At 39.3% G+C, this 21,893-nt stretch overlaps 1 protein-coding gene across 1 annotated transcript; it reads right to left on the bottom strand.

Moving 5' to 3' along the window:
- Nucleotides 1-1,245: 1,245 nt before the first annotated feature.
- DEK (DEK proto-oncogene) lies at nt 1,246-18,678 on the bottom strand. The gene is made up of 11 exons (XM_064703410.1): nt 18,442-18,678; nt 16,609-16,758; nt 14,848-14,949; nt 14,238-14,347; nt 12,313-12,407; nt 10,750-10,870; nt 9,511-9,693; nt 7,578-7,710; nt 5,138-5,286; nt 3,804-3,872; nt 1,246-2,830 (listed from the first exon to the last, which is right to left on the bottom strand). The coding sequence occupies exons 2-11, from the start codon at nt 16,745-16,747 to the stop codon at nt 2,819-2,821; spliced, it is 1,113 nt and encodes a 370-aa protein (XP_064559480.1). The 5' UTR covers nt 16,748-16,758; nt 18,442-18,678; the 3' UTR covers nt 1,246-2,818.
- Between the last annotated feature and the right edge of the window lie 3,215 nt (nt 18,679-21,893).

The raw sequence follows: 21,893 nt of genomic DNA, 5'->3' as shown, positions 1-21,893 counted from the left end.
TACAGACCCTATAAACAGCCTGCTCAGGTCCAAGAAGGCTGTTAGTTTAGAGCTTTTGGAAAAAAGAATTTTGAATTTACAGCTGTGTCTTTGTAATTTCATGTTGGTTAGGTATGCCTAACCACTATACTATGGCTTACCACATAACTCTAAATGCATGTAACATCTTCTCACTCCAAATTACTGATCTCCTTCCCACCTAGCCCTCTCCATCTTCCTTCTCCTGCAGGCCCCATACACTGTTGCCAAAAGTGCTCATAAGAACACCTGCAAATCATTCAGATTAACTTGTGGTTTTGCTAATCACCAACCAAAATACTGAATACCAAAAGCCTAACCAAAAAGAGGAACCAACACACTGGATTGTAGGAATTATGCTGGAAGTGATCAAATCAAGATGGTTAGGAGTATTTTTCTCCAGAGTACAATGGTCAGGACATTACCTTAAGCACCTGGAAGGCATATGCCTGAACAATTTATTCAGTTATCTTTTATCCAGTTAACCCATTTCTATTTTTATGAGAGTGTGTGAACAGGATTTAGATCCTTGATCAGATGTGCTTCTAATCCAACAGCCTCAGGATAAGCAGGATATTTTATTTACCTTTTAACACTACCTTGCAGCCTTTCTCCCAGTTGCAGAAAGAAATGGAATCCTGTATCAGCTGCAGCCAGACTGGGATGGATTAGCAAGGAAACAGGCAGTCCTCTTCTCCACTGAGGACTAACAGTGAGTTGTTAAAAGATTTAAACAAAGCACTTGAAGAATGTCAAGTTCATTTCCATTCCATCTGTGCAATTCCAAAGTGGCAACTATTGCATATATACAATAAATATTAAGTGCGCCATCCTTTTCTAAGTTTTCATTAGAATTTAAATGATTAAAAAAATATTTATACTTTGGAGCTGTGAATCGTAAAAACACTTCCTGACCCATGTAATTAAAACTGGCTAGTACATTTACATAAAAATCAAAAGACAGTTCAAGTATTTGTAAAACACCAGCACTTAATACAAGTAAATTTCTGCTCTTAAGACTGACTTGAAAATTTCTGATGTTTTAAATTGCAAATTAAAAAGTGTTCTTTTTGCTGAGACAGTTAGAGACAAAAATCCACAAAAAAATCAAAACAAAACAAAACAACCTCACAGAAGATATAAAATTCTGGTGCAAGGACATGCATTTCAGCAACAGTGTCTTCTAAAGTAGAAAAGCCAATATGAGATAAAGACAACCAACCATGTGCCTGTATAGGTTTTTTTTTTACTATACATGTAAGCAAATGTTAGAGTAAAACTGATTTGTATTTTTGTGAAAGACATTTATTGAATACAAAAAAATCCCCATTACATTCAGCCTTATTATAAATGATTACATGCAAAGAAATTCAAAAGTCTGTGTAAGATCAACAGTCTAACTGGCTGAACATTTTTGGAATTTAGATAATTTATGAACCCTTATTTCTCAACTGTACAATAATAAAATTCAAAAAAATACACTTTGTCTTTCCAGCAATACTAGTCAGAGGGATTCTGTGCTCATGGTGTGAATGGCAGCCCCCACTCTGGCAGCTCTTAGTTTCATGATTTTAAGAGTAGGACTTCCCATATTAGAAACAAGGTGTATGGAGAAAACTTAAACAAAAACTTACAGAGAGAGTTTGCTTTGATCCTAAAAGCTGCCAGCCACTAAAGACTGCAGGCTTACAAGTACCATTGTTCCTGCTGAGGCAATGAAGCTCAGGTTCAGACAAGCTTTCCCACACAGGAGAGAGGTTAAACACATGTTCACATCAGTGCTATCCGATTTGGAAGCCCTCCTGTGGATTTCCAAAGCTATCAAGCCTTCAGCTGTGTATCTTGGATACCCACTTGTGAGATGCTAGAAATTTTCCTATTGCCTTTGGAGGGATTTTATTTACTACTTCCAAGACATTGAAACAATGTCTGTAGTCTCTGTATAAAATTAATCCACAGGTATAAACCTACAGTTTAGTTTTTGTACAAGGTAAGAGGAGACAAACATCATGAAACCTCAGCTCATTTTCATGAAACTTCTGCACACCACTTGTTATCACTGCCTCACTGCTGAACACTGACATTTCATGTCATAAATTCAAAGATATCAAGATTAAAAAACTGATTTGCACAAAAGAAATTTGAAATAACTTTATATACACAACAAAAAGCCTTTTGAAAGTACAAAAATAACATCTATCTGCCAATTAGTTACCATGCTGTGAGAGTTCTTTCAGTGCCTACACATGCAAGACTGTAATGGAGCTTCAGAATAATTCTGTATCTGTAGAATGTATCAGAATATAAAAGAGATTAATATGTGACTAACTCTTCTTATTTTAGAATTAATATGTATTCAAAATATCTTTGTAACCAATACTGCAATATTCCAGTCTCTGCATGTATATGTGTAGATAAGCAGCTTTCATCTTAGTAAATTTTAAAATCTCCTGTACGCTGGTAATCCACGCTAAAAAGCTATGATGGCTCTAATGAACCTCTAATGAATCTAGTTATACAATGCAATTCAAAATGTACAAAACTATAAAAAGGGGACATTTATTGCCATGCATGAAACTTAAGTATGTTCAACTAAAAATTGCATCAAATGCAGTTCTGTTTAACAACAAAAAAAACCACACAAAGCAATTTACATTAACACTCTTAACATTAGATCAGCAGAATTAGATCTGACTAAAAATACAAGGGTAAGACACATTCCTTTTGCTGGTGCCTATCAGATCTTCCAATCCATGGAAACAAAAACCCAGGAATCTTCATTTCCCTCAGTCAAATCAGATCATGAAATCAACTGAAAAGAAAAGTGCATTAGTTTTCTTCCTTTTTTCAATGCAATAATATATAACTTCTCCTTTTGTATCAAATTATCATGAAAATACACTCTCCTCTTGCTATCACAAAAAACCCAAAAACATCCCTAGAGCAGACAAATTGCTCTCTCATGCCTTTGCTGATAGTGACACAGGACACTATCTTGCTGTTCTGTGCACAAGACATAGACATAACAATTCTAGATAGTTTTATATCAACATCTCTGAGTGAAGCCACAAGAAAATGAAGTTACTTTATTAACTATACTAAGTGAACCTCACTTCTATGGTTCCATTTTTAGTTTCAGGGCAAGCAAAAATAATGAAATACGATTTTTTTTTTACAAATTACAAAGCTCAGATTGGACAAGAAACCCTCCATCATAAGTACAGTAGATAAGGCCTGATCTTCAGCACAGCAAACTCAAAGGCAACACCATCATAACCATACCACCAGTTACCGTAACTGTGCCACCAGGATAGAGAAAAGCTATCTATCTGTCCTTATTCTCTTTTGCCTTATCTGACAGCTCTGCTGAGCTTGTACAACCTCATGTGTTATCTATGAATATACGTGGCCAGAGCCTGAATTAGAGTGCATCTTGTAGCTAAGGTTGTAATTTAAAGCAAATTCAGAGCTTTTGGAGTACAAGTCATTAAAAACTGTGATAACCTTAATTCTAGTTATGCTTACCAAACAAATACATAAGAGTAGTAGTGGCATGCTAAGAAAATCTGAAGCAATTATTTTCTTAAAGAGGGAAACACAAGGATGATCCCCCTTCATTCATCTCTTCTGCAGGCTGAACCAAAACATCAAAGGTTTAGGTGAGCACTAAACTTTCAATATTATACAAAAAGCTATTAAAACTGGTGTAAGAGGATGCCATGCCAAGCTGAAGGAAAAAAACCCCACCCCAACCCAGAGTATTTTCTAAATGATAAAGTCTTTACCTCTTTGACTGTCTTTTTAATGAAGTCTTTTCTGTCAGATAAATCATAACTAGGATATTTTTCATACACCTAAAGAAAAGTAAAAACAAAACAAAAACATAAACCTCAAATTACTTTCATTCAATAGATGGTATGAGTAGAAGAGGCTTAACTGAAATTAGGGCAAAAACCTATGTTGGTACATCTAGTACCACAACTGCTAAAATGCTCTCTGTTAATTAGGGGAAGACACAATCTTATTTTCCTGTCTTTATTTTGACCACACAAATATTTAAATGCATGTACTCTTTTATGTTTGGTCACTGACTGAACTGGTGCTATAATTTTTCACATCAAATTGAAATACCAAGCTTGCCACGTCACACAAAAATGGAGAAGTAAGAATTCTCCATTTTTTGTTTTAAATGCTCTCTTAAGTAGTCAGATAGCCCTGCATTAGTGTAGGAAGGCAAACAACTAATGAAAAATAAATAAGCCTTGGTATTTGATAATAAGTAAAACTGATCCTTTCAAGAGACTACGAGAAGAGTCAAAATATTTGAGTGCTATTGTACAATTACTCTTTGGTTAACAGAGTGGGAGAGGACCAAACAAACAAAAACCAGATGCCAACACTGACAACCAGTTCCGAGTATTTTATTTCCGCATGCCAAATTTCAGACTTCTAGAATAAATATGAAAAAAGTTACATACAGTTTTCTCATAGCTTCTGGTTTAGTTTTCTCAAGGCAACATCTTGAAATTCCCAGGAAAACCAAACATGTGAGTTGACCAGAAAATATAAAGGTAACTGTTTGTGTTTTGGTCACTTCTCCCCACCCTTCCCTTTTCTGGCCACATGGTTCCCACCTTTTCTGACAACTAATGGATTTCTTGCTGAATTGATTCAACTCACTACCTCAGCTGAGAACTATTCTGATAGATGCTGATAAGAGACAGCTGAATGGACTTATAAAGAGAAAGAAGGAGTGTGCAAGGTGAGCAGCAGAAATGTACAGAGCACAGGGGACAGCCCTCCCCTATGGACAGCACAAAGCTGCTGCACTGTCTAAATGTGTCAGATATTTGCACTGTCACACATGGCACTTGCTTGGGAGGTAATACTGCTACATCCCAGGTAGCTCATTTTAATATTTCCCTTTTAATGCTGATATCAGTGTTGCATATCTAAAAAAAGCTCTCATTGTTATAGCTATCAGCAAGTAAATAAACCAATGCAAAACTATTTAGTTTTGAAACAACAGAAGAGTACAAGCCTTCATTTCTGAAATGATGATCAAAGTCAGTCCACAAACAATCCACTACCTATAAAGAGACTGCAAAATTGTACTTACTTCCTTGCAGATTTGTTTCATTGTAACCTCCTCCAAATTTGCATTGGCCAACAAATTCTTGACAGTTTCCTTCAGTTCTTCATCTGTGGGTGGTTTCTTCAGTTTTTTAATCAAAGGTTCATCATCTGAACTATCCTCAGATTCGCTTTCTAAATATGAAGAACAAATTGCATTGTAATAGGTTTCCAGTTTGTCTGTTTTCTTCCTTAAAAAGAGAAGCCATCAGAACTTGCCACAAACATCCAATCCAGATGTTTTCCTTTAAAATAGACATCTTGCTAGACTATCCACTTAAAAACAAAGCTAATGCCATCAGCACTACATTTATTTATGAATCTGTGTAATTACTGATGAACCATCAGTTTACAAATCAACAAGAACTCTAAAAGGTATAGGACTAATTTCACGTACCAAACTAATGAAAAAGACTTTACAACAATTCTATTTCAGGCATTATGGCCCTAAGAAAATAAAAAGTAATTATTTCCTTTAAAAAGGAGTTTATATTTCTTCTTTTCCCCTAGCAGAGTTGCACACTAGACTCTTGTAATTTTGCAATGTAATTCTGCCAACTTACTATCAGAGACTTAAGTAAGATCAGTATCTTACTTCCCTACCATGAGAAGAGAACAAATAGGGAGAACTTCATAAATAAAATTAAGTGAAGGGGCACAGGACACTAATACAATCTTTTCCAGCAGAAAATGAATTAGACTGAATGACTCCAACATCCACTCAGTTCCTCTACTGCCAACAAGACAAAATTCAGAGCAGCTGCCAAACAAACTAGATAATGACCGTACAGAATGACCTACTTAAACTGGAAACAGAAATGCAGGAGGAGTAAATAAGAAATTACAAATATACTACATAACTTACAGGATAAACACATATATAACATTTGTGTGTAAATATATATGCTGATGACAAAATAAGGCGTACACACAACACAGCCACATTTAGAAGTCAAACTGAAAACACACTGAGTTCAGCACATGCCAGTTACTCTGCTGAGAAATACGGCAATGAAAGAAATTGAGCATCATTCTGTGTCCAAGAGCTCACCTGCACCTTTCAGCAAAGCACTGACAAGAATGGTAACTAATGTGACCTGATGCTTGTGCTGTAGCATGTATATGCCAAGGGCAGCATTAAAGGAAGTATTTTGCAGTATGGATATAAACTGTATCAGTAACTCACACTACAACTGTGACAGACCTGGCTGCTATCACAGAGTGTCAGAGAATTTAGGGTGGGAAAGGACCTCAGCAGATCATCTGGTAGCAAAGCTGCTGCTTGGAACAGGGCCAGCATGGAGCTGGTTACTTGGGCCCCTGCCAGATGTTTGATGTCCAAACACCTCAACCAATGAGGATTCCCCTGCTCCTCCAGGCCCCATTTCTGTCACCACCCACATGGTGAAACTTCTTCCCCTAACAAATAACTGCAGAGTCTCTGGTGGCACCTTGGGCCTGTTGCCTCCCATCCTGTCTCTGTGCGCCTCCAAGCAGAGCCTGGCCCTGCCTTCCCCATACTCTCCCATTCAGGAGGTGCAGGCTGCAGGATGATCCCCCTTCACCCATCTCTTCTGCAGCCTGAACGGGCCCAGCTCTCTCTGCCTTCCCTCCTCCACCCTGTGCTCCAGCCCCCTCACCACCTTGGTGCCCTTGGTGCCACTGGACTCACTCCATGATGTCCGTGCCTGCCCACAGCTGGACCCTGCTGCCAGGGCCAGCTCACAGGTGCAGAGCAGGGTGCCAGTCCCTGCCCTGAGCCAGCAGCCCCACGTTGGCTGCAAGAGCCCTGAGTGCTGTCAGTGCTCCTTATCAGGAGTGCCCACTGCTGAATGGCCTCCGTGAGCTGTCGGCAAGAACCGTCTGCCCCTGGCCAGGCCCTTTTTGGGAAATGTGCTTGGCAAGACAACCCTGTCCTCACTACTGCAATCTTTCCACAGTTATTAAGAGACTCAGTGTCTGTATACCCTTTATGCACATCCTGAGATATGAGAAAATCAACTGCAACAGGATGCATGGAGAAAACAATTTCCATGTTAACAAAATCTTGTATCAAGCTGCTGACCAAAGACACACACATGGGATACACACCACTGCATGAATTACAAGACTGCATAAATACAGAGGCCCAAACAGAACTTTACCAATGATGCTTCCAGCAAAATAGAGACCTTGGCTGATACTTTCAGTTTATATGCAAATAAAAACCATACACATGCTCAGCAGCATGACAGTAGGAAATGCATGAAATATATCCAAACCAACAGCTTTTTAAATTATTGTTTCAAGGAAAGAAACATCAAGTAGAAAACCAACAATTTACCAAATTCCATTTTCTTTCACACTAAGGTGCAAAAGCTTGCTTTCTAATAAGCATGCCAGTTAAGCTACAGGGCAATGTATGATGAAAGATTTAAAGCATTTACCTTTTCTAGAACTGTTCTGGTTTTTCTTAGTAGTGCTGCTGTCTGCCTTCTTGACGTTTGCACCCTTCACAGCTTTCTTGGTTTTAGAAGTCGTCTTTTTAGATTTTTCTCTTTTAGATGCTTTTCTTGGGGGCTACAGAAAAAAAAAATCAGAAAATTAAAGTAATGTGTATTACTTCAACAATCCATACCTCTTTTCCAGAAAGGAAAATTTTCTGCTCTAAGGACAAGTAACTCCAGCCACTCCATGCCTAAGTTTCCAACAGAGCTGGTGCAGCAAAACACTGCCTACATCCTTCCAACTCCAGTATATCAAAAGCGGTCATAAATCCAACTCTTTTTAGAAATTCTGCTATCTTAAAGCTGTAAAAATAGTTATCTACCATTTCATCAAGCCCTATTTTCAAACTAATCTGACAAAGCAGTTCTTTTGAAATAATTAGGCTTTTTATTCCATGCACCTAAACTTCACTTTCTGAAGACTTCAGTCCACTCAGCCATTGCAGACATACCTAACTCCTGCTTTTTGAAAGAAGGCAAAGATGACCCAGTTAGATCAATGGAGTTTACTGTTGGACCTTTTTGTTTGTTAGAATTTTGTTTGTTTGGAGGGTTTTAGATTTTTGGGGTTTTTAAAAAAATAACTGAGTTCTTGGAAATATGGCAACAACTGCCTCTGAAAAAGATATTCCTCTCCACACAGCAGAAACCCTGTTTTCCTGAAGAAATTAACAAATATGTCAACTTTTAATATTTCAGCCCTCTTTCAATTTGCCGTTTATAAGTAAAGAAAAAGGCACAATAAGAATTAAGGTTGTTCCCTGGAGGCATAGGAATTTCTTTGAACATTTCCTTTTAACATTAAACCCAACACCTATCAAAATGACCCCAACAAAACAAACTGTTAAGTTACATTAACTGCCTTTCAACAAAAGATTGCTACTATTTCCTATAGCTCAGGCTATTCCAACAGCCTGTCACACTTCCATTCCAACAGAGAATGTAACCCAAGTGAACAGTGGCCATATATGACAACCAAGGGTTCCATAGCTTCCATAAAGAACTTTCCTGGACACCAGCAGTTTGACCAATTGCACTTTGTTGCAGGGGTCTGATAAGGCATAATGGTTTTAAACTGAAGGAGGGTTGATTTAGGGGAGAAATGAGGAAGAATTTCTTTTGCAATGAGGTGGTGAAACACTGAAACAGGTTGCCCAGAGAGGCTGTGAATGCCATCCTTGGAAACATTCCAGGCCAGGTTGAATGAGGCAACCTGATCCAGCTGATGTCTCTTCCCATTGCAGGACTAGGTGACCTTTAAAAGGTTTCCTCCAACCCAAACTATTCCATGATTTGATGCTTCTTGTCTAGTATGCAGAAAGTTTTAAAAAAACACAGAATACAATGAGATTAAGACACTTCAGAGATTGCAGGGATCTTTCAAAGGCTGTCTACTATGTTGTCTACTTTAACACACAAAACCTGAAGAGAGAGTTTAAGATACAAAATCCAGGAGGAATATGGAAACAAGATCCCAAACCAATGTAGTCAGATAGGTCAGTGACTCCTACTGAACTCAAAGTTAATTCCCAGGTATCAAATCAAACACTGCATTATGAAATTATAATGAAATCATCACAAGATGATATAAGAAATACAATCAATTAATTAGCAATCCTGGCTGCCCCAAAATGACACACAGGAAATGGTTTTATAAGGTGCATACATACACAGAAGAACCACAACTTTTGCCTTTTATCTAAATGATTCTCTAAATTCAACACACTCAGAATTTAAGAAAACCTCTTCTAAATTGCAGATGTGTTCCCTTTTCTTTCAGTTAAATATCACTTGCTCCCCAACTCTGTGTTCCAAGAGTTACCAATTCATAGCAGTGACATAATGTTGAAAAACAAACAAAACAACTCATTACCTCATCTTCACTTTCTTTTTCTTCTGAAGACTCATCCTTTTCCTTTTTTTCATCTTCTTCACTACTGGATTCATCTGACAAGATCTCTGGGTACTTGGTACGTTTCGCTTTTCTTGTTGTTCCAGAGCTCGTGCGCTCTTTTTTACCACCTTTGCTTTGTGGTTTTTTGGACTTTGGCAATGGCTGAGAGACAAGAGATGTGTGTAATCCAAGTAAGAATACAAAAGTGAATTTAAAAAAGATAAATACTTTCCAATCACGTCAAAGAATAGTAAACAATATGGAGGTGTCTTAACACAACCCAGGACTATTTTATGACACTTAAGTAATAATATTTTGCAGCAAGCAAATATTCACTATTGAGACAGACTTGAGCAAAATGAAATTTCAGTTCTAAGCTAAGTGCACCCCTTCCCTAAGCAAACAAATCTTCAAAGATTGGGCATTAGAGAGGGAAGCAAGAAAAGTTACTTCTAGATTGTTCTTTTACCTATGAATCCAAAACACAAGTCTTTTCTCTGGGTAACAAGTCAGCTGAGAACTCAGAAGACTTAAAGGCAAGAATTTTGTCACATCTTATGCAAACCTGCATTTTGCTGCAACTCTGTGTCTCTAAAGCAGCTTGCTGACCCCTTATTTACATCACTTCCCAGTGTTTGCTGGAATAGATTTAGTTTCCTGAGCAACAGTGCAACTATTTTAGTATTACTTTTAGATTAAAAACTGAAAGTCCAAGAAGATTAACAACAGAGTTTAGCAGTCTTGGCAGTGACACTCTGAGTTCTAGTGTGATGGTTTTGTATCCTGCAACAAATTCCATCTGGTGATGTCCAGATGTGATAACATACATGTGCTAAATACAGCAAACACAGGTAACATCCGAAGCTTGATTTTCCTGTCCTTTCATGTATCTATTCTCCTCTGCCCACAAAGCAGAGGCTAATTGGTATTTGGGAATGGATATCCTAATTAGCTCCATGTGCTGAACTCACACTCTGTGCACTATCAGTGTGTAATGGGTACACCCACATGTAAATAGAATTTCTATTTAGGCCCTCACCCCACTATGGATGCCAGCAGTAGTAGAACTACTCTCTTTCAACAAGTCATTCCTCCTTCAGTAAGTTAGAACGGAAATTGTGTTATCACTGGAAACAAGCAAACAATGAGCAATAGAGAACAGATACATTTTCTATCAGAACAGAGCTATAAAAGCAAGCATAACAACCTGTACCTCACCTTGCCCGAAGATTTTGGATGCATAAGGAAGTTTAATATTCTGGTTACAAGTTCACTATTGACTCCTGATCTTTCCAAGTCAAGAACTTCACAGATACTTTTCAACATTGCATTTCTAAATCTGTAGGGGAAAAAAAAAAGAAAAGAAAAGATTCAGTATCACATACTAAACAATCAACATCTGAGTGCTAGAAGCTGCTGTCTGGTTTGTGTCGGCCACCTGACAATACACATACACAGTCAACTACACTTCCAGTCTTATCTATGGTCAAGCAAAGAATCACCACTATATTACATGAAGCAAAAGAAAACAGAATTCCCAAATCTGTATGTCTGTATAAGAGGATATTTAAAAAAATTAAGGAATCACAGTAAAAAAAGTATTACATTCTTTATGATCTATAGCCTGAATAGTAAGGTTCTGCAAAGTAGATATTGACCTTTGTTCATCTTGTTCAATGCTGCTAAAATATGACATGCAAGTGTAAAGACAGGACAGAAATCAACCACAGAGGCAAAACAAATTAAGAAACTGATCAACAGTTTGTGTTCTACACAGCTACAAATAGCAGCAGAAGCTATCACAGTAAGGCAAGCACACAGGGCTCTGCACCTTCATATGCAACCCAAAGCAAGCAGGTTTCAGAATATTTGCTGCTAGCAGTTGTTTCATATGGAAAATATGAAAAAAATTGTGCAAAACTACTTTATTTTGCAGCCTCTTTTTTTGATAAGGGGAATTAGCCAATTAAACCTTTGGGAAACGGTCAAAACTCCCATCAGGAGATAGAGTTTATCTTGTAGATTCCCATGTATTTGACAAACCATAGTCCTGGAAAACTGCATATCTGAGGAAGAAAAATTTAAAAATTCCAAATTCTGGAAGCCTTTCCACTATCAACAAACAGGCACTAAAAAGACTCCTAAGTTTTAGAATATATATTGTGTAGATGTTACTAGTTCTTTCATTTGTTATAACTAGCTACACAAATATGCAAGGGCATTTTAAACCCTTTCAGGACAGCAAAAACTAAGTTGCAGCAGCTTCTCCTGTTGATGGAAAAGCAACTTAAGAAGGGAGCCAGTAACCAAAAAAAAAAGTTTCTGAGACTAGCTGCTATGGCAATTCTAGTATATTTCATATATAATAAGCAGAAATGGCTTTGGTTCTGAAGAAGGAAGATTTTGAGGCATAGAAGGATGCAGGTTTGCACCATGAATAAAGTACAATATGTTCACAACACTATGCTTGCCCCAGGGAAATAATGCCTTCCTCTCAACTTGGCAGAAGAATCTAATAGTTAGTATGCAATAGTTAAAGTTAGGAATGTAGGAATTGTGAATAAAATGTTCACAATATAACTTTTAATATATTTCAAGCTGTCTTAAGAGACCAGTTTGTGTGATTAAAATGAACTTAGAAAAAAAATTGTAGAGCTCTACTAAACAGTCACCTGGCTTATAGTTCAACTTTAATCTCATGTAAAATTGTAGAAGAAAAAAAGGAAAACTATAGAGTGCAAAACATGAGTCAAGCTATGTTAACTATCAAGAGATCATTACTTTTTTAACATTTCTTCCTTCTTTTTATATTGGTCACTTCCTTTTTCAAATGGAAATCCACTGAATTGACCCACATTCTTCTTTAGGGATGCAACCTAGAACAGAGCACACAGATTACTTATCATTGCAAGCAGTTTAAAAGATTTCACCAAATTACATTTGTTAACCTCTCATACAAGAAATGTCCTAACATTTTGTTTTCTGCTGACACAGCTACACCTTTTAAGTTATAACCTACATGGATTATGCCTTTACTCATCTCATGACAGACAAACTACAACAATTAAGTGCAACTTCTTGTGACCGCGGTACTTTTAATAACTTACTAGACAAAGTCACCTGCCATTTCAAGCTCATTTAAAACGTACTGCATGATGATTTACAGGTTTGCAAAACTACAACATTATGAAGCTTGTTGCGTGCTTTGTATCACATAAATTGTTACATAATAGGGAATTTTATTTTTTATTCTACAATCTGCTGAAGCAGATTTACTTTACTAGCTATTCTGAAGTCTTACATAGGACCATGACTGTATTTTTGAACCTCTTACTAGTAGGACCAATTTTTGCATTTATGTACCACCCAATCCACAACTTCTTCCATCATACCTGATGTCTGATCTGGGTTGAACTTTCATTGCAACAACCCTTATAATGGGAAAATTGCTCCCATCAAGATCAGAAGTGTATTTAAGTTTTGTTTTCACTTCATCTCCTTTTGCAAAATAACCCCCAAAGTTGTTAAAAAGCAACCCCAGATCTCTCCGTCTTCTGAGATCTTTATGACACTATCACTAGCTTTCAAAACTTTTACAAATTTCGTTTCTGCTGTTACTCCATTAGTCTATAATTTTACCAAAGCTGAGCTCCTTTTCCAAAGAGCTTTGTTCAGCACCTTAAGAAAAGTTGCAGATGATACTAGTACGCTTTAATAAAAGTGTTAATTACAATTAAAAGCACACACAAATATGTGCATATGAAACGAGATCTGACCTTCACTATATTAAACAGCATTCTGAGTTCCCAAAAACTCTGATTAAATATAGTTTTGACTGAAACCATACTGATATATTCTTTTTTTGAATACTTGTGGCAACAGATCATTCTTTGCCATTTAAACAAACATTGCATTGGAAGCAGTGGTCTGAGATTTAGAGCTGGCACACAACTGTACTAGTAATATTCAAGTTCTGGTTTCTGTGCTAGCTGTTTAAGTCTCCAAAATACACAAATGTATTTTAAAAAGTTCCAATAATTACAGTAAACATATAGAAATAGTACATGTAAATCTGCCTCAATTTCACATTCTGCCTCCATTAGCAAGGAAAACAGGTCATATTTACTCTGAAATTATAGGCACAATCAGTGATACATAAACCACTCCAAGAAAGACTTGCCATTATATTTTAAGTGTCACCCTTAAACACAAAATGGATGATATAATATTGTAATTATCTTAGGAAAACTGTTATATATAAAATCCTAGTAGTGATTTTTATCACCTTTAGCTTTCTACTGCTTAGTACAAACAAAGAGAAAAATAGTAGATAAGCAGCAATGTATTAATACATAGAGTATTTTGAGTGTTATCTGCATGTCAGCAGCTTTTAGCATGTGAACCATAAATTATGCCCAACTCATCCTTGTAAGGTAATCCACGATTCCCCCATTAAAAAAAATCCAATCTACATTCAAGAGACTTTTGATTTAGTACACCCTGCCACAGGATTTTTACAGAAGAGATTTTATAGGAGTTAAAAGGAGGAGACTTACTTAACTGGTCCTGCAAATACCCATTTTCTAAGTAGCTTGTAATAAATAACACTTAAGAAATAGATCAATATGTGCAAGTGTAAAAAACTGCACTACAAACATTTTCACTATACGTGAGAACTAATGGATATACAAGATTGAAATTCTTACAGTGCCTGGCCTGTTGTAGAGGAGTTTGTGCAGGTTCCTAAGTTCATCTGTCTTCTTTTTACTCAGAAAGAACTGTATCCTCTCAATTTCACAGAGTTTTTGTCCTTTACCTGAAACAATTAAAATAATTTATGCTATTTCATCACATTCATATTTACCTATATGTTCATAACTTAAAGTTTCTATATTTTTTCTTTTTTTAGCAAAGAAGTTATGTAAAACCAGTATTAGACATTATAATAGGTCAAATATTAAGCAGGCCTTTTCCTATCAGTTCAGCATCCTGACAGGCTCTTTACCTGCCTCACTTGGTAGTACTTACATCAGGGTACAAGAATTTGGCATTTCTTTATATTCTGGCTGTTCTTGCCTTTGTTAGTAGTGGTGAGGCACCAAAGGTCATATTGCAAGTAAGATCAAATATCATGTAACATTTTTAAACTGATGCTACAGAATAAAAGAGGGTTTTCATATAATAGCCTTATTGTTTTAAGACGGATCACGACTCATAAACTAGGTCTCAGCTAGAACAAATTAGTAATTTCATCTTTTTAGAGTTTTCATTATCATTGCTAACGCTCACAATTTGTGTGTGAGAAGTCAAGCTTACCCGGTGTAATTGTAAAAGGTTCCTTCTGCAGTGAGGACACTTGCATGGTCAGCCGATCAACTTTCTTCTTCTCCCTTTTTCCTTCAACAATGAGGCTCTTCTCTGCAAAAGAAAGCTTCCTCAAACACAATATTCTTCATTGCAGATCTGACTGAAGTGACAGGCAACACAACACTGACTCTTTGAAATGGCAAATCAAAACCAGATGATGATATAAGCAGGTACCATGACACTTTCACACCTTTGGCTAATAAGCCAATGAGATTCTATGGAGCTGCACGTACATAAGTAGAAGCCTCCCGAGCTCTTCATCACAATCCTGTACCCAAGGTAACCTTGAAGACAAGACTAAAGGTAACTTTACATTACCTTTGGACATTTCCTAACGGTAACTTCAGCATGATGAAGACTGCAGGACAAGGTGTATTCAGAAACCCATCCTTCTCTCCTTTCACTGCCTTGTTCAGGTACAAAATGACCCTGTTTACACATTCTCCTTGGATGCTGCAGTCAGTACACACAGCTCCACACAAAGCACTCTGAAGAAGAATACTACTACCAGCTGGGCAAAAGCAGAGTCAAGGATGCCTGCATACAGATTTGTTCCCCACTACTGGACTGGAGAAACGACACATTTCAGCAGGGGAGGGAGAAGCACAAGTGCAGTGGGACTGCACACTGCAGGGCACAATAACAAGTGTCACAAATACAACAAGAGTATTATTCCCAGTAATTCTGGTAGTGCTTACTAATGAATACATTTGGATTGTTTTACGTACACCCTGCACATCACTCATTTAATACCACTCTGAAGAAAAAGTTAAAGCTTCATTTAAACATTTCACACTAAAACACTTGCCCTCAAATAACACTATCCTTAGAGCTAAACAGATGGGCTGTCCTGGCTTTAACATCTAAAAGTAGCTTCAAAACCTGTATGAACATAATCAGAACCAGAGCAAAAAGATTTTTTCCTGAAAATCCAATGCTAATTACTTCACTGTTTTCCAAACCTGTTTTCTTTCTACTACCTTTCCTAAAGACAAACTGCATCTCTTTCAAGGATCCAAGAGCATGAGGGACTTGGTTTTTACTGCGCCACATTACAGCTCTATTTCCATGAATGCTTTCCTTTTGAAAACAGATGCCTGGAGAGTTCATAATAGAAATTAACATTTTTGCATAGTAGTTCCTTCATCTTGTTTTGTTCTCCTTGACTACCTTCAATTACATGCCACAACAAAAAACTTGCCTTGCTTGCTCATCCTTTCATTTTGCCACAATTTTTTATTACCAAAATTAGTCTAAAAGAATTTCCGCTGACCCAATATAATTACATTTGGATACCCAGAAAATTAATTCACTGTAGTTAAGCAAAAACATTTGTGTTGTTTTCAAAACTACTGCACACTTACAAGTTTCTCTTTTGCAAACACAGGTCTCTTCAGTGTGTTACTGGCAAACAAATAATCTGATAAGGGATACTACCTACTATAATAATTGAAAAAGTTACACATCAACAAAAAAAATCCCTAGTACAGAAGTCCAGGATACTGGCAATTCCTTAAACCTTTTCTGAGAGAAATCAGCATCACTGTTTTTAGCACTGCCTGCTATAGACTACTGGGAAGCTATGATGACCCATGAGACAGATGCACCATGGAATCTCCTCAATAACAGTACAATTAGCCAGAGACAGGAGACTGCATTTAATAGCTTGGCATTCATTAAAGAACAACTTAATAAATGGAAAAAAGGTACCCTTTTCTTCTTCCTCTTCCTCCTCTTCCTCTTCTTCATCTTCATCACTTTCCTCAGCTTTGTTTTCAGTTTCAGGTTGTTTCTCGTCTGTTTTTTCTGACGACATTGTATCTTCTTTTGATGAGTCAACAGAAGACATGGTATATGCTTCTGCAGAAAGAGTCAGGGGAAACCATCATCAACAGAACAACATCCATAACAAACACAGGAATCTTGCTTTCAAAAATGATCTCCCTGTGCAGCAGAAGCAGTGTGTTGTTACTGTGACTGTTCACATTCTCTAATCCCTAAGGTGTCTGGCGTACACACAATACACACAACTTTTCCGAACAAGTTGCCATCCATTCTGCAATTAGTCTGGTTAAGAACACTCTAAAAAGTTAAAAATTCTATTCACACACAAGTCTTCAAGCTGCTTTTGTGAAGCATTCGGAAACACCCACTCAAAGCAGCTGATACTGTTATCTATTAAAAACTGCAGTGTTTTAAGATATTACCATTTTACTGCACCCTTCTATAAACTTAATACTTATTCTTGATCATGGTTAACTATGCATACAAGTCTCCTAGTAACTTAAACAAGTTACTTATTTAGACGGGAAATGGGAACAGAAACATTTTTAAAAAATAACTTGCAAGCAATTCAGGAAAGAATTAACACTGCTTTCATAACCCAGACAGCTGCTGCATCTTTAGGCATAAAAATACTTCCTGGATTTAATTTACAGATCTACAGCAAAAAAGAATCAATGCTTCATACTTCACATATTTAAGAGTCTTTTCTTAACATCTGAAATGGCCTATAGGTAAACTTTAAAACTAAAATTATACATTATTATACAGTTATACATATACCATTTCCCTACTAACAGAAAGCATCTATCCAATAGAGCAAGATAACAATATGTTTCCCTTTTTTAAATTCTAGCTTTCAAAAATTTTCACCGTTTAGATCTGGAACAGAATTTCACACAATTAACCATTTTCTGTTGGCAATACTAGAGCCAGTATTATCTGCTAGGTGCAATAAGTAACATTTTAATCTGCTGCTTATGTGCAGCATTAGTAGGTATCAGAGATCAGTGGTGTTCCAAATGACAGAAAACACGAGTTAATACTTATTACCAATAGTACATGAAAAGTAAAGTTTCCTGTCTAAATAATCGGGGAAAAATACATCCTTCAGGGTATTACTACCAGTATTTCATTTGTAGTAAATAATCTGTCACTTCAGTAGTCTGGCATTTTCATTTTACTTGAAGGCATGAGTAAAAGCAAGAGAAGCACTACAAGCTGTCTTTCCCTCCCCTTTCAATGGGAACTGAAGGGGGAAAGTTAAGAGACTTCTTAGCTTTCCAACACCGGGGTTCGGGACGACGTTTTGCTTACGGAAAAAGGGTTCTGGGATGCACCTTTACCGGGAGAGGGTCTCCCGCCCTCGGCTGGGGCTTTTCACACGAGGACTTTACACCTACTCCCCCTTCCCGATCTGTACGCTGGATGCCGGGGCGAACGGACGGCGATGCGCAGCGCCCGGTGGCGCGGGCGGCCAAGGCGGCACCGCCTCCCCGCTGCAGCCGGGCTGAGGAGCGCCCGGTCCGCTCCCGCCGCAGGACACGGCGGGACCCAGCACACAGCCCGGGCAGGGGCAGGGGGGAGGCAGCGCCGGTGACAAGCGCCCCGCACACGGCGTGTCCGCGGGGCGGGACGGGAGCCCGGCGGCGCGGCGGCCGCGTTTTATTTCTCCTCGCCGCAGTCCGTCCCCGCTCGGCCCGGGCGCGGCGAGGCGGGACCGCTCTCGGGCGCCGTTACGGCCATGGCGGCAGGACCCACCTCAGCACGAGCCCCGGCTCCCTCCTCAGGCGCGGCGGCAGCAGCTGAAGGCGGCAGTTACCGCTGGACGAGGCGAGTCCGGGCGCAGCGACACACACACGCCCAGCCGCGGCACAGCGCTACGGCCAGCAGCCACTCTTGCCCTTTCCCTCTCCTTCTCCCTCTTCCCTCCCTCCCGGAATCAACAAGGTTTTCAAAATGGCGGGTTCTCGGGCGGCGAGGAGGAAGCGGGAAGGCGGCGGCCAATCAGCGCCCGCGTTCCCGCCGGCGCGGGGAGGGCAGGGGAGGGTGCGCGTCACGCCTGCCCGCCCGCCCGCGGTGACGTCAGGCCGCGCGCGGCGGCGAGCGCGCGCTCCTGCTGAGGGGCGGGGGGATGTGAGCGGTGCGGCGTTGCGTTTTCCCTTTTAAAAGCGGCACCATCGGTAGTTGTAGCGGCTTAAAAAAAACCAAAAAAAAATCCCCACAAAACCCAAAAACTTTAAAATAAGGAATCCGTACCTCTTATCCTGCCTAAATTGGGCAGCGATTAATATACGCTCCCTAGACTTTCCTTTTATACACAGTAGCGTTTCCCAATAGTTGTGGCACAGGTTGCCCAGAGAAGCTGTGGGTGCCCCATCCCTGGAAGCGTCCCAAGGTCAGGTTGGATGGGGCTCTCAGCAACCTGGGCTAGTGGAATATGTCCCTGCCCGCATCAGGTTGGGACTAGATGATCTCTAAGGTCCCTTCCAACCCAATCCGTTCTAGGTTCTTAAGTATTTAGTAGTATTTGTGTTACACATGTATCCTACTTTTACTACCACTGCTACGTGACTGCTTCCCGCGCGCCTACGATGAACAATTCCCAGGAGTGTGGCATTCTTCCCGCTTCCTCCGTATTACTCCAGCGCGGCTCCTCCCCGCGGGGGCTGGTGCAAAGCTCCCGTTCCCTGCCGCGGTTCCGTGCGGGGGATCCCTTCCCTGCGCGCATCCCCGCGGCGGCGGCGCCGGGCGGGCCCGCGCCGTGCAACGGCCGCGCCTCGCTCGGGCCGCGGCGGGCCCGGGGGTTGCGGCCAACGGGAGGGAACGGCTGAGGAGCCAAATCGCCTCCTTGCTCCTGCAAAATGTAGGGCCACAGGCGGCTCCAGAAAGAGCCGAGGGGCCAGCCCCACTCGCTGAGGACTGCGAGTGCGCTGTGGCCCGAGTTCAATTCTTAAGTTTAAGATTTAATCTTGGAGCCTGAGAAGAGGCCAGGCTGGTCTCCACGTTGCCTACAACAGGAGTCGGGTGTACACAAGCGGTATGTTGTAGGAAAGCAGCCCGAACTAGCCAGTGCAGGTGTCTTGTCTGAAAGCCGTGTTATCCCAACGGCAGTTTCTTGGCTGCTGTGAGGAGCTATAGGCACATGGCTCCTTGGGAGGTAAAGGGACAGTAAAAGAGAGGAAATGAAAAGTGTCACACTTCTGTGAATTGTTCATCTTAGATGCATGTGAAACATAGTCCTGTAGAATTGGTAGTAAACCCAGGAAATATGTGTAACACAAATACTACAAAATATTTAGAATCAAAGAACAGACTGGGTTGGAGTGGGACCTTAAAGGTCATCAGGTGCCAGTCCGCCTGCTGTGGGCAGAGACACCTTCCACTAGCTGAGGTTGCTCAGAGCCCCATCCAACCTGGCCTTGAACACTGCCAGGGATGAGGCATCCACAGCTGCTCTGGGCAATCTGTAGGATAAAGATATTAGGAAATACTACAATTTAGGTGCTGTGTACAAAAGGAGAGTCTGGGGAGCGTATGTTAATCACCACCCAATTTAGGCAAGAGAGATGCAGATTCCTTATTTTAAAGGTTTTTTTAAAAGCTGGTGCAATCACAGATGGTGGTCATTTTAAAAGGGAAAATGTAAATTATTTACCAACAATATGTAATTAGACAAGCTTATTGTTAACACACAATAATGAGACAAAAATATAATTGAGCCATGGGCTACACAAATGGCATGAGACAGATGTTTGAAGACAACAAACTACTTCCTGTAAGATGAATAAGTTTGGATTAATTCAGAATTGTGACAGAAAACATCCAAAGGCTGTGCTTCGGGTTGTGATGATAAATTAGATCATCATTTTGTAAAGAGGGATGTATTTACCCAATGGAGATGATTTGCCTAACTGAATTACATATATTGATATTCTACACATACCACATTAGATGCACCTTCATCTTGAGGAGAAAGAAGATAATGGTTTCATTGATCCTTTTAGTGAAGTCATGCCACTTTAGTAGCTGACAGACCCTAAAACATAAACCAAATCCACTATTTTAGGAACTTATATACTTGGCGCAGGTAAATTTCATTTTGTCACAGATTCCTCTGGCAGAACTTCAACAGCTATGATAACTTCTCTTGATTGTGTTTTTTGAAACCTTCGCTGCCCTTCATAGTATCTTTTTGATTTACAGCTTTGTGGAGTAGTTTCAGTATGCTGTCAACAGTTTAGTAATTGGTTGTTGCATTCCCAGATAAGACTGAGACAATATGGGTTAAGAAGACTTAAGAAAAAAATCTTCAAAGCTATAATTTGGGAGAAGGAGGGGACCAATTTGAAAAAAAAAAATCAGATATGTTTTAAAGGGAAATGTCTAAATTCAAGAAAATAGTTTGAAACTGGTTTGTCTTCTCATTTTGAGTATGAGTAGGAATGCTGATTCTCAGTATACTGCCTTGAGATGATATGCTGTATCAACACTTCTATATTGCTGTCTTCTCCCAGTCAGAGGAAGTTCACTTAATTATATTATTTCAGTTGAGATTTGAAAGACCTGGATGCGATAATGGTATTGGTATAAAATATTAGCATTATCTCAGGAGTTTAGACAGTTTAATGAAAGGTTCTAAATGCAACGTAAAAGCCTTAATCCTGGAAGAAGGACAAATTAGAAGGGGATAAGTAATTTTAAGTGGTCCTTAACAGTTGCTTCCTATAACCTGCTCTTCTTATTCCATCACAGAGAGTGTGCTTCTCTACTGTCAGAGTCCTAATGTTAAGGACACACTGAGTTTTGACATCTAGCTCCATCTGCAGAGGCCAGTTCTGTGAAACACTGTTCTCCTGGAGGTATCTGGGGCTCAGTTTTAGATGTCAAAGGGTATGTTTCTTAGACATCATTGCTCAGTAGCATTAAATGGTGAAAACTCCTTTGAGGGGGCTGTAAAAAGGGGCAGCTTCATGTTTCAGTGTACATTACAAGCTTGTATTTTATGTTGAAGTGCACCAGGCAGTGCAGTTTTAAACATGGTCACCAGCTGCTGTTAATTAATAAAAACAGCACTTTTCAGTTAGTTGAGAGCAGCTTGTATTAGCAAGCAACGTTTATTGGCTCTCAGTATAGAGCATAAAGCAATGTATGAGAAGCTTTTGAGAGCAGAAATGTAGGCTTCCCTTTACAAAGTCCCCCAGGGTTGCATT

This window comes from Zonotrichia leucophrys, chromosome 2 (genome assembly GCF_028769735.1).
Source record: "Zonotrichia leucophrys gambelii isolate GWCS_2022_RI chromosome 2, RI_Zleu_2.0, whole genome shotgun sequence".
NCBI lineage: Eukaryota > Metazoa > Chordata > Aves > Passeriformes > Passerellidae > Zonotrichia > Zonotrichia leucophrys.
This window is presented reverse-complemented; position numbering and strand designations above follow the sequence as displayed.